The sequence below is a fragment of the Coregonus clupeaformis genome, unplaced genomic scaffold (genome assembly GCF_020615455.1).
Source record: "Coregonus clupeaformis isolate EN_2021a unplaced genomic scaffold, ASM2061545v1 scaf1044, whole genome shotgun sequence".
Classification (NCBI taxonomy): domain Eukaryota; kingdom Metazoa; phylum Chordata; class Actinopteri; order Salmoniformes; family Salmonidae; genus Coregonus; species Coregonus clupeaformis.
Window position 1 is genome coordinate 14,980 of NW_025534498.1, and position 14,156 is coordinate 29,135.

General features: G+C 42.9%; 1 protein-coding gene across 1 annotated transcript in view; it reads left to right on the forward strand.

Moving 5' to 3' along the window:
• Positions 1-5,210: 5,210 nt before the first annotated feature.
• The window catches only part of LOC121554137 (protein WWC2), a 51,907-nt gene continuing 42,961 nt past the window's right edge, over positions 5,211-14,156 (forward strand). The window contains exons 1-2 of the mRNA XM_045217378.1: positions 5,211-5,496; positions 13,752-13,861. Coding sequence (XP_045073313.1) covers positions 5,363-5,496; positions 13,752-13,861 — 244 coding nt within the window. The 5' untranslated portion in view covers positions 5,211-5,362. The remainder of the gene's footprint in view (positions 5,497-13,751; positions 13,862-14,156) is intronic.

Genomic DNA, 14,156 nt, shown 5'->3' on the forward strand with positions numbered 1-14,156 from the left:
CCATCATTCTTAAATGGTTGTCCAGAAGGACAACCATCTCTGCAGCACTCCACCAATCAGGCCTTTATGGTAGAGTGGCCAGACGGAAGCCACTCCTCAGTAAAAGGCACATGACAGCCCGCTTGGAGTTTGCCAAAAGGCACCTAAAGGACTCTCAGACCATGAGAAACAAGATCCTCTGGTCTGATGAAACAAAATGTAACTCTTTGGCCTGAATGCCAAGCTTCACTTCTGGAAGAAACCTGGCACCATCCCTATGGTGAAACATGGTGGTGGCAGCATCATGCTGTGGGGATGTTTTTCAGCAGCAGGGACTGGGAGACTAGTCAGGATCGAGGGAAAAATGAACGGAGCAAAGTACAGAGAGATCCTTGAGGAAAACCTGCTTCAGAGTGCTCAGGACCTCAGACTGGGGCGAAAGTTCACCTTCCAACAGGACAACGACCCTAAGCACACAGCCAAGACAACGCAGGAGTGGCTTTGGGACAAGTCTCTGAATGTCCTTGAGTGGCCTAGCCAGAGCCTGGACTTGAACCCAATCTAACATCTCTGGAGAGACCTGAGAATAGCTGTGCAGCGACGCTCTCCATCCAACCTGACAGAGCTTGAGAGGATCTGCAGATACAGGTGTGCCAAGCATGTAGCATCATACCCAAAAAGACTCGAGGCTGTAATCGCTGCCGAAGGTGCTTCAACAAAGTACTGAGTAAAGAGTCTGAATACTTATGTAAATGTGATATTTCTAAAGGATGGATTAAGTAGGCATTTTTATACATGACCCTAAGCATGATGGGATGTTAATTGTTTAATTAACTCAGGAACCACACCTGTGTGGAGGCACCTGCTTTCAATATACTTTGTATCCCTCATTTACTCAAGTGTTTACTTGATTTACTTGTAGGGCATTGCTATTCCAACCAAAACAAAGATGGCAGCCAGTCACCATCCCTGAAGTATCCATCAGTGGAGGCTGCTGAGGGGAGGACGGCTCATAATAATGGCTGGACTGGCGTATAATGGCTGGAATGTGGTGAATGGAATGGTATCAAACACATGACCGTGTGGTTGATACCATTCCATCCACTCCATTCCGGCCATTATTATGAGCCGTCCTCCCCTCAGCAGCCTCCACTTGTATCCATTTATCAAATGTGACAGAAGATATGGAAGGAAAGTAGAAGCTTCTTGTTTTCTACTAATTTGATTCCTGCACGTTCAGCAAATCTGATCAAAAGGTTGGGAATGTCCCTCATCCACCAAATTGAGTTTACCAAAAAGACAAAGATGTTTACCAGCAGCGATGTGAGAATGATTTATTTCATCATATTGCGTAGTCAGCAGCACTGCAGAAATGGTACCGCCTCCTGAGCTATTCTCTCCTATCCTCCTCCCTCCCTCTCTCTCTTCCTCCCTCTTTATTCTCCAACTCTTCTTGATCTCTTTTTTCCTTTCAACATCTATCAAGCTTCCTGTCTTATTTACCACCCCACTGGGCTCACGTGGACATCTTTGGTTGATCAATGAGATTTAAGCCTTTATTCACCCACTCAAAAAGACTGCCATAAGTTTGTTGAATTCCCAATGTGTTATCACTATGCTTTAAACCATTTAAAAGCACAACAAAGTTCAAATGGGAATACAATGTCAGATATTTTGTATTTATACAACAACTTAATGTTTTATCATCACTGTGCTTCATCTAATAGCACAACCAAATGACCTGGATTGTAGTTGAGATTACATTCAAAGTACATATTTTTAAGTGGTCAATTCTGTTCGAGATTCTGCAACAGATATTTATATTGTGAAGATCTCCACAGACCTGCGACCTTAGCATGCTATCTTGGACATACATACTTTCTATAATTACATAATAAGACTTTTATAGTTACAGTAACCTCAAAATGTGGCCATGGATGAGTTACTCATTTTAAGGTTGAATAAAAACTGTTACATTAGTTTGTAAGATAGCCTTAACTTTAGACTATTTACTGTATTATCGAATTGTGTTAGGTTGACAACACAACCAAATATCAACAATTAAAGGAGATGTATCTAATGCTTGGATAGTTTCATCTGAGCCACTGGCTTAATCCTATTCTTTAACTTTTATTTTTGGTTTAGTTGGAGATGTGAATCCAACATATAATTTGTTAACTTGTCGACAAATTAATAGGCTATTTACTGTATTGCAAAAGTGATATTGAATTGTGTTTGGTTGTCAACGGAACCAAATATTAACATTTGAAGGAGATTTTGTGCCACTGACTTAGTCTGACTTTAATTCCAGTTTGTCTACAAATTAATAATTGTTATGTTGGATTCACGTCTCCATCTCAACCAAAAATAAATGCACTTTAAATAAAGTTTGATTTGATTTAGTCCTATTATTTTACTTAGATTTTTGGTTGAAATAGCGTTGTGAATCCAGCATATTTATTATTAACTTGAAGATTAATTTTGACATCAACCAAAGCATGAAGGCCTATCTATATGTATTGTCTATTTTTAGTTGAACCCAGGTTGAATTGAAACAATAGCTGTTGATGACTTTGCAAATGCTATATAGGCCTAAATAGTATCATTGATGATATATGACTTATAGAGGTTAGATTTCATTTGCTCTATTAAGCCTACCCTTTGGATTTGACTTCGATAGCAACAGTGAATCTATATAGTTATGAAGAGATCTCTCAATAATAATTCTCATGACTGTACATTGGTAGTAGCCAGTGACAAATATCAAAGCTAAGCAGGACTGGTTAAAACCCTGGATGGGAGACCAAATGGATAGCTGTAGATATATCAACTCTCCAGTAGGAGGTGCTGCATAGCCTATTGTTTTTTTCTGATAGTGGATATAACGTTGAAGATCTAACACTATTTCGAAGGTACAAATTCAACACATTATAAGCGTTTGTCTATGTTGAGATTACCATGATGACGTAATTCTGTGGTTGAAATTTCACCCTCAAAACAACAGTTTACATTGATGGCTTTTTGCAAATCCAATGTATTATCCACATAGATTCCACGTCACAATACGTTGACAAATGACGTTGAAACAACATTGATTCATACAGTTTGTGCCCACTGGGACCTCTCATCCATCTCCTCTCCTCCCTCTCTCTCTCTACCTGTCTCTCAATTTCCCTATTGTTCATGTCCTCTCTTGAATGTCATATCAACAATATCTCCGGCCCTGCCCTACTCTGACCCGTCTTCCATCTCCTCTCCACCCCTCTGACCCATCTTCCATCTCTTCTCCCCTCTGCCTGTCTCTCCATTTACCTCTCTGTATTACTCCATTGCTGTCTTGAATTTCAAACAATATTTCCAGCCCTGCCCCTCTGACGTGACTGCCCTCTCCGTCTCCTCCCTGGTCAGAATGAGCAGCCTGCAAGGCTGATGAGATGAGGAGAGGAAAGAGAAAGGTGCTGTGGACCTACATCACACAGACTCTGAGATAAAGACATATCCTGCTTTGATCAGAGAATGAAGTTTGATCACAAATCTGTTTCTGAAAAGGCCCACCTACAGGGGGATCAAAGGTTCTCTCATGAAGTAAAAATGATTCATATTGCCATGGACAGAAGTTAACAATAAGGCAACAATTGGTTGAGAATGGTTGGGAAAAGTTTGAAAAAGAAAAGAAGATGCACAGTCTGTGTATTCCTAGAAATAGATTGTCTCACTATAGTTATTTTTGAAGGGAAGATCAACGTTTTCCGATTATTTGTACAGAAAATGTGTCAAATTGCATCCTAGCCCAAAGAGAACAGACAAGCAATTGAAATTGTATGAATAAAACTGGTGTTTTTTCCCCCTGGCCCAGAGTTCACTCAAGGTAATATCTTGTAGCCTACGTACCCTGTAGTGTGACTCCATATTGCTTGCAGGATTACAGCTGATGTTTAACCGCAGGAGTGAAGAGCAATGTGATTATTTCACTAGCCACAAAAACAATGCTGTTAGTCTGTTACTTTTATTATTGATCTATGCGTGAGAATCAGCAGGTCTCTAGATAATCACGTGTTGCCTATCCGTCAGGCCTATATACAAAGCTGAAATATGCTCTGATTCACCCATAACAGTCAAAAATAGAAAATATAATTATATAACATATGCTATAACACTGATATACACTGAGTGTACAAAACATTAAGAACACCTTCCTAATATTGAGTCGTCGGGGCATGGACTCTACCAGGTGTTGAAAGCGTTCCACAGGGATGCTGGCCCTTGTTGACTCTAATGCTTCCCACAGTTGTGTCAAGTTGGCTGGATGTCCTTTGGGTGCTGGACCATTCTTAATACACACGGGAAACTGTTGAGCATAAAAAATCCAGCAGTGTTGCAGTTCTTGACACAAGCCGGTGCGCCTACCATACCCTGTTCAAAGGCACTTAAATATTTTGTCTTGCACATTCACCCTCTGAATGGCACACATACACAATCCATGTTTCAATTGTCTCAAGGCATAAAAATAATTATTTAACCTGTCTCCTCCCTTAAGATACACTGATTGAAGTGAATTTAACAAGTGACATTAATAAGGGATCATAGCTTTCCCCTGGATTCACCTGGTCAGTCTATGTCATGGAAAGAGCAGGTGTTCATAATGTTTGTGCACGTTTGTGCAGTGTATAGGCCTATAGGCTTATAGGATTCCCTTTACAAATAGTCGAGGCACCACACCCTAATGGAGTAATTTTTTCCCCTTCTTCATATCACAATGACCTTTTACCAGTTCAATATAGACACCAATATAAGACTTTGTTTGTATTTCAGCAATCACAGATTGTCCCTTTAAAGTTATGCAGTGTTGTTAAACTTTCTATATTATTATGTTCAATAATTATTTTCCCCAAGTGTATGTAGATATTTAATTATCTGGGGACGTATCATATTTCATCCCTGTCACTGTCCCATCTATCTGCCTATCTTTTGCAATGGTGCATATTTCACCATTCCAAAACGTTTTCTACCAGCGGCCGATAACAAAACAATTTAACGCGGCGGTGTAATGTGTCCCGTGGGGATGGGACCAAATACTTGGATGGGACCAGTGTAACAAGTTGTCTTGACAACACACATTTTACGCCGGTGATGTCTTGGAAAGGGTTAAGCCGCAGGAATGCAACACTCAGGAATGTGCATGCAAATAGATTTATGCTAATGATATGCTAATGCACCGTTGGCTGGGAACGGAGTCAAGTCTGTCTGTCCAGGCCTATGTGTTCAGCTAGGAACCCAAGATGGAGGACAGGGGAAGGCAAAACATGGATCTTTACTGAGTTTTTCGTCGATTTTTAGTATTCCACTGGAGTTTTTACCGTACTTATGGCGGAACTTTTAGAAGATGAACATGCCTAGAAAGGGGAATGGCCAGCTGCCGCTACCCGACGGCTGGGAAGAAGCGAGGGACTTTGACGGCAAAGTGTTTTATATCGACCACAACACTAAACAAACAAGTTGGATAGACCCGAGGGACAGGTAAGCAAGAGAGCGGCTGTTAGCGAAAATTTGCGAAGTTGACACAGGCAGCATTTGTAAACAGTTTATAAACAGTTTATACAAACTTTTACGTAACGAAGCAAAGGGTTTCGAAAAAGGGAATGCCTTGAACAGTAACTGTTACAGTAGCTAGTTGTATTTTTATAGTGTGAAACTATCAACACGCCTTTGCTAAGTTAGCTAGCATAGCTAATGTTATTGCAAGAACGTGCAGAACGTGTCATTTGAGCATATCTAGCTATTGCAAAAACTGTGATAACTGATAGCTAGTTGCATAGTTTAGAGCAGGGTTTCCCAAACTCGGTCCTGGGGGCCCCCAGAGTTCACGTTTTGGTTTTTGCCCTAGCACTATACAGCTGATTCAAATAATCAACTCATCATCAAGCTTTGATTATTTGAATCAGATGTGTAGTGTTAGGTTAAAAAAACTAAACGTGCACCCAGAGGGGGCCCCAGGACCGAGTTTGGGAAACCCTGGTTTAGAGAAATGGAATTTCAGCTGGCTATGCCGGATGTAGCTAGCAACTAGCTATAGTTTGCTAACTGGATAGCTAACTTTGTCATGCCATGGTTATGGAATAAATTCATTAGCTTGGCTAGCTAACTGTTTCACAATTTCAATGAGGATTCAACAAGTCATAGCTAGCTAACGTAGCTAGCAACATTATTCTTATGAGTTAGCAAGCTACCGAACCAACATTTCACGTGCTCATTTTATGCAACTACAGCAAACTCGTGAGCTCTGTTGTTGCTGAGATTCTAGAACTTCTACTGCGTATGATTCCATTCGATCAGAGAAGCAAATACGTACAAAATAAAAGCAATACTAAAGTTATTACAGTAAAATAAGTTATTTCATTACAGATGGCTATACTTACTATCTAGTTATCTATGAAAAGACAATTAAAATGCTAAGCAGAAACGCTATGGAAGAAAGTGGAGTCTCCTGCACTCTGAAAGGACCCTGATCATTCATCACTCACTCCGAAATGGTAGATTCCATGACACGTTTAAAGCACCAGCTTCCCAGAAGTTACCGTTTTGGCTTTTGTAAATATTTTATTACATTGTCATGAAAAATATGGGAATCTGAGATCCCCAAAATAAATTTGCTCTGGAGAAGTGGAGGCCTCCGGTCCAGATGTATGTGGCCTCATATGATCAGGTATGCTCTAGCTCACTAATCACTGACATGCCGCATGATATGCTGTGCCTTGGTATTGGAGGAAAAAAAAATATTTCACATGCAACACAATAATCTTAAACTGTAGCATATTTGATTGGCATATTATTATAGGCTAATTTCATGGGGAGGAAGTAACCTAACAGCCCATTGCTTTCAATAATAGGCTAATTCTGTACATTAGCCGGTATTGACACGCGCACTTAATTCAATTGAGGTCTTTCTTACCCGGCTTTTATTACATAGGGTTCACCACACGACACAAGCCACTTATGACAAACCATTAAGCTCTAATTATGAGGATAATTGGTCAGACAGTACGACTGTAAATGAACGATAATGGCTAGCCGCCCTATGGAAATGTGAGATTCGTTAATGCTATATTAGTTATACGTTACAGTGTTGAGTCAGGCATGGATAGAACATGGGGCGATTGATTAAAACGCTCAATGACTGAACAATTCTAGGCATTAGCCTAAGTTATATTATTTAAATCAACTTGCTTCATAGCAATCACAACAGTAGTCCTATAGTGTTGTCATTGATGCCTCACATATGTATGTCAGATGTGTGTTGCTGATTGAAACCTAAAGAGTCTAAAGAGAAGGCCATGTGACACTGTGCTGAAAAACGATGTTCCAGTCTGTGCTCACTAAGTCTCCCCTAAGCTAAACGAGCGAGGGTATAACTGAAGCCAAATGCTTCTATAGTGTGTCTTAATGCCTTATACTGTTAGAAAACTGCTAGCCTATAACAGGTGGCATGCCAGTCATTCCTATGAGACCACCACCAACACCACCAGGCATTGTGAATTATATTTATCAAGTTGCTCCCACTTAAGAAACCAGCCAAATCATCATTATCCATGGTTCCCTCCCTCCACCTGAACTGCGTCTAGATTCGACACATTCTACACATTCTAGAATGATATGAACCTCCTAGAATGATAGGCTAATACCTCTGATTCTAGGGAATCATACTCAGCCCCTTTTCACAATCTCAATCTTGGCCCAGGCTCAGAAATGCTAACGGTATTTAGGACCTTAAGGACCTTACTGTGATATGTTCACGGTATAAAAAGCATCTTTGACCCATGGGGATATGTAGGTCTACTAGTATTAGGCTACTATTGTTACTGGCCCTGTATTATCTGTCGATACATTGTTGTGAAGAACAAAACGGTTATAAAGATAGTGTGTACTGAGATGAGGGTTCGCTTGACTAATATATCCCTTGTGTTACCGGCGGCCATAGCTTTGGCGGCATGCCCTGCTCTTGCCAACTCTGCTACACCTCAGAGTCCTGTTTAGGAGAGAAGTTGCAGGTAGGCACAGATCTAGGATCAGCTTACTCATCCGGCCTACTATGCACTTTGAGATTGTGTTAAACAAGTTAAATTCATTATTGTTGTTATTACTCCATCCAGTTATTTCAGCTTGATATGCTACAGACTATTTATTTCTAGGTATTCTGTCTGTCACAAGGTTAGCTCAGGGCCTGTATTCAAAAATCTTCTTAGAGTAGCATTGCTGAACTAGGATCAGTCGTTTAGATCATAATCAATAAGATTACATGGATAGAGCAGACCTGTTCCTAGATCAGTAGTCCTACTCTGAGACTTTATGAATATGGGCCCGGCAGAGATTGCGCTGCCTAGCTTGTAGGGCTGGGAATTGCCAGGGACCTCAAGATACGATCTTATCAGGATACTTAGATGCCGATATGATATGTATTGCAATTTTAATTGTACTGCGATTTGATGCTGTGATTTACTTGTGATTTGATGTCCCAAACATATTGCTGACTATATTGTCTGCTGCAGAGAGACAAGAGAGCATGAGAAAACAAGTTTTCATCAGTCAGGGAAATAAAAGTGTTGAAAACATATTGCCTCACTATTTAAAAAGAAGATGGAGAACAAGCTATAGGATGAAAAATACCGGAGTTTTGGCGCAGGTACAGATGACTAGAGCTAGCTAATGCTAACTACAGCAGCAAAACAAATTAAAAATCGATACTTGGAGTAAAATATCTATATAATATAGTCTAAAAATAATATTGTAATATGTAACTGTATCTATTTATCCCCGTCACTACTGGCTGGTAGTAATGTGATGCCACTGTAGGCCTATGCACTTAATTCATAATTAAAGTTAATGGTGTTAATTGCGGCAACTTGTTGACAGCTTGGAAACTGTCACGGTTTCGGCCGAGGCTGCTCCTCCTCCTGGTTCGGGCAGGCTTCGGCGGTCGTCGTCCCCGGAGTACTAGCTGCCACCGATCTATGTTTCATGTTCGTTTGGTTTTGTCTTGATGTTGTACACCTGTGTCATGTTAGTCCTCGTTAGTGTCCTATTTAGTTCTCGTTGTGTGTGTTTGTCTTTGTGTGTGATTGCTCTTCTGTTTCGTGTTGGAGCTACGTACTTCCCTCCAGTGTCTTGGAGAGGTTTTTCGCACGTTAGTGCGCCGTTTGTTTGACGCCTGTGTGCGCCGTTATTTCGCCTTCGGGCTTATTGTGCTTATTTTCTACGTGAATATTGCACTAAAGTCTTTTGGACTGAGCTTCTGCGTCCTGCGCTTGATTCATGCACCACACCCACCTTCAGCACCCCTTGACAGAAACATTAGAGAGTTTGCCATTTGACTGCACAGGAAGGAAGGCGACTTGATGCATTTTGCAGAAATGTCCTATGATTTGTTGAATGTTGCCATCATATTGTTTTGTTTGGTTGCGAGGTACAGGTTCAGTGCATCATAATAACCATGAAGTGATGGATCGCTGGAACAAAAACATGCATAACATGAATAACTCACTTCATCCGTATAATTTATCCATAAATGATTCTCCATTGACATAGGATGGAACTTTTCATCATAGGATGGATTCGTGTATGGGAATTGGGAAAACTCCCATTGCCAGAGATCAACAGGTGTTTCATATTTACAAATGATCTACCCCTGTACTCTGGTATTATGAAGTAAAGTTGGAGAGCACGAGCCCTGTCAACGCAATATCCCCTGATTTATCCCAAAAGGATGCATTTTGGAAAGATATGGATGTGTGCGAGTGCGGACCCTCCCACCCTTAGCATAGCACTCCGCCGCGCCAAGACTGTCTCCTGCTTCACCTGCACTTCATCCCCTCTCATCCCCATGGTTACAGCCAGGCCAGGGACTAGACCTGTTCTGTTCAGTCAAGCAGAGGGGACCCTGGCTGGCCAGAGGGGGAATACACATTTTTGGCAGGAAAAGGAATCCCCCTCTTTTTTTCCACCTTTCTCTCAATTTCTCCCTTGCTTTGCCTCTCAAAGTAGGCCAAGGCCTAACTGACAGGAGAGATCTAACGTTGTGAAAGGTTCTACAGTATGGTTGACAAATTATTTCAATCTCTCGCACTCTCCATCCCTCTCTCTTCTTTCTCTGTCCCCCTCTCACTCTTCCCCCTCTGCCACCCCCCTTTTTTTATTTCACCTCTCCCTCAGCCGTCCTCTTTCCTCCTTCCTCTCTCTTTTTCCCTCCTTCTTTCTCTCTCCTCCCCCTGACGTCTGAAAGGCCCAGCCATCCAGATCTCAGATTTATGAGAGAGGGGCTGAGAATAAGAGGCAGTGTCAGAGGGCTGCACCACATTCCAGAGCCCTCCCTCCCTCCCTGTCTAAATCCCCCAGAAAAGAGAGAAATGTATATGTCTTCCTCCTCACTGCTCCAGCCCCAAAAACATTTATTTCCAGAAGAGGAGGCATAGATAAGATTCCAGCCCAAGTGTCTTCCCTCCCATACACATACAGACACACACAAATTATTTTTGCCCTCTCTGTTTGGAGCTTGACCCGTTTAATTGGGTCGAATTTGTAAAAGCACGGCCTCTGCCACAAAAGTCTTCCCTCTCTCTCTTTTTTCTTCTTCTTTTTTTGGCGCTCTGTATGACGTTGTTGGCTTGGTAGGGGGGAAAAAGAGACAAGAAGAAGAACGATAATAAAATAAGTGATGTAAATCGTGGCTTTTCAGAGCTGCTGGCATCTGTGCTTGGGTCTGAACGACAGAGAGAGAAGAGAGAGGAAGAGGGGAATAGAGGGAAGAGGGTGGAGAGACAAAAACAAGAGTGTGCGGTAGCCTTGGAGACCAGAAAACATGGCCGCGGCCTGTAATGTGCGACACACATGGCCGTCCACAGGCCACGGTTTCCTGCTCCTTCACTGTCTGGGACTGGCCGGCCAACAGATTCCTAGGGGCTAGGCGAAGGCTGTCAATGTGTCTCTTTCAAAAGTGAATCTATCTAGTAGCCTACTACTGTATGTTTGCACTTGTATTCAGCTAACCAAGGTTGTAATGTTCAGTTGAATTAGGTGTCAGCTGGGCTTGAACAAAAGCCTGCATGCCTGTTACTGACCTCTTCCGTATAGCATCTCTTGACACAGGGGTCAGCACTCTCGTGTGAAAGTCAATTTCAACAAAATAGGCCCGTCTCCCCAGACGTAGCAACTAGTTTGTTTTGTTGTGGTCTGATAGGCTAATTACTTAGGTGCAAAATTGGCTTTGTCCAGAAAACAAAGCGCTACCTCACATTTGGGATTTCCATTGTTAGGATGGTTACAGGTTGTTTCTCACATCCATTCAACCCTCAACAATCACCCTGTTCAGGAGATACTGTCAGAGACAGTGACTAATGGGAGTCTCTTTATGTCCCCTCAGCCGACCATTGCGGTAAGAAATAGGCCTAGAGACCTTGGATCATTATTACCATGACGACAGTGGACAGTGTACCGTCCAATCATCCCATCCCACCTCCCCTGTTGTCTTCCTCTTATCTCTCCCTCACATACCTCCTCTACACACACACACACACTCCACTCTGTAGTGGTGATGTTTGGCTCCTTCTGTTGGTCGGGACGCATCAAAAGGTGCTAGTCAGTCAGATATCTTATCTCAGCCACAGCAACAAGCTCCAGTCCAGGTCTTTGTGTCCCACCGCCGACTGTGTGGCTGGCAATCTCAATGATTTGTCCTCAGATGTGTGCAGGGCCAGATTAACACTTTTCTCTCTTTTGGACATTTTGGACATGATGTCATTTGTAACAGTCTTGGTTATTGTGCAGGGGGAGGAGGTGCCCCCCGAGGTGATGTATGGGGCTGAGGGAGGTGTTGGGCTGGGCATTGTGTGTGTGAGAGGGTTCAGAGCACAATGAGGATGTGTGTATGGTGATACAGAATGTGTGACATGGCAGTTGGGTGACATCTCATGGGGGGTGGGGGGGGTAGCCAAGGTGTGAGTGAGTTATCAATTTCTGGAATGTGGTACACACACACACACACTGAGGGGCAGACTACCTGTCAGAAGATGTCTCAATAGTCACACCATAGTGGAGAGGGAGGAGGGCGGTCCCTATCCTGTCACTTCAGTACGGTCTCTATTTTGACATTGCTTAGTGTTGCTGCTGACCTCACTGAGTGTTGTACATTTCTCGGTGTTGGGCCTGTGTCCAAACAGTAAAGTGTTGGTTTGATCAGTGTGATGTTAGTGATTGGTCTACTGATAGTGTGGAGGTTTTAGCTCGTCAAACGCTTGATTCATGCATTCATTCTTCAGTTGAACAGCCACACTGATGCTAAACTAGTAGCAGAGTAATAACTGTAGGTAATCGTTATAGTAGGCCAATACCTATAGGAGGACAGTGCGAGGATAGCAGACGAGTCCAGAGACTGGCTTCTGAGTTCAAAGGTCGTCGGTGGTGTACGGAGTGCGATAGTTGGCCGGCCCAGCCGAGGGGGCATACCAGGAATACCGCCTGTCTAATTTTTAACGTTTACAGCCGAGAGGGAGCGTGCATACCAGACTGACAGCCGCCCAGGCCAGTAGAGATGTGTGTGTGTGTGGGTGCACCTGTTTGTTTGCATTAGCGTTTGTGTATCTTAGAGTGAGAGTGCACTGAATAAACACAGTGAAGTACGCGGGGCGGCATGCTGTCTTGGCTTAAACTCCAAGTGAATACCCATTGCCCACAGTCTTAGACTTATCCGATATAGATTCGGTCCCAGTTTCTCAAACAGATTTAGGAGTTTCAAAGATGCAACACATTCTTCCAAAACCACTCTCTCCCTCTCACTCCTACACCCGTTCCCCACCCCCATCTTGTCATGACCCTGCCAGTGAACTTGGCTGTCTCTAGTCTAGTGTCTGCATGAGCCAAGTCATCCAAACTACCAGTAGAAAGGAGTGCGGGAACAATGTTCAGGCAGCCACCCAGCCAGTCCTTGGGCAACGCATCCCAAATAGAAGGCACAGTGGTTTAGTGTCCCTTCTCTCTCCCTGTCTAGCCAGACTTCCCCCAGCCCACAGCCAGCCACACAGTAACAGAAAGGGCCTTGGCTGAGTGAGTGGTACCACGCCGGCAGCTTTAGACTTTGGTCACTCAGGAATGTGTTACTGTTACTGCTGGATGCTCCAGTGGTGTATGTTGTTGTTGTTTAGTGGCTTGTCTTTTTGGACTCTAGTTTCTAAGGTCACTAGGTCTTTCACATGAAAAGTTATAGACAGTCTATGGCCTCTGACGGAAGTCACTATAAACCAGCGTTGTAGTAATGGATGATTCCTTTATGGTTTTTCTTCTTACTCTTCTTTTTATATGAATGAACCACATTATGTAGTTTATATATTGTTTACGATATGCACTAGCTTTACGTTTCATGTGTTTCTGTGTCTGTCTCCCGAGTGGCGCAGTGGTCTAAGGCACTGCATCGCAGTGCTAGCTGTGCCACTAGAGATCCTGGTTTGAATCCAGGCTCTGTCATAGCCGGCCGTGACCGGGAGACCCATGGGGCGGCGCACAATTGGCCCAGCGTCGTCCAGGGTAGGGGAGGGAATGGCCGTTTGCAACGCCAGGGTTGTGGGTTCGATTCCCCCGGGGGGCCAGTATGAAAAATAAATAAAAATATGTATGCACTCACTAACTGTAAGTCGCTCTGGATAAGAGCGTCTGCTAAATGACTAAAATGTAAATGTATAGATACTGTACGTTTTTCTCCCTCTCTCTCTCTCTCTCTCTCTCTCTCTCAGGTTGACGAAGCCCCTGTCGTTTGCGGACTGTGTGGGAGACGAGTTACCGTGGGGATGGGAGGCCTCATACGACCCTCAGATTGGCATCTACTACATCGACCACATCAACAGTAAGTTGACAGGTTTGCCTCAGCGTTACCCCACTCATTAACATTATGTCTATGCCCAAACCATCTGGGCCTTCCGTCTCAGATGTTTTGGCAGGGGTATTCCGACACTGGATTTGAATTTCTCAAACACAACACAGAGAAATTAGTAGAACGGCAGAAACGGTAATTATATAGATTTTTTTTGTTCTTCTTTCTCTGAATTATGTAGCGTTATTTAGGAACTGAAAATCACTGGAACTTATTTGATTATTTATAGTCAGAGCGCCATGTTGTTTGATATTGATGAGACGTATGA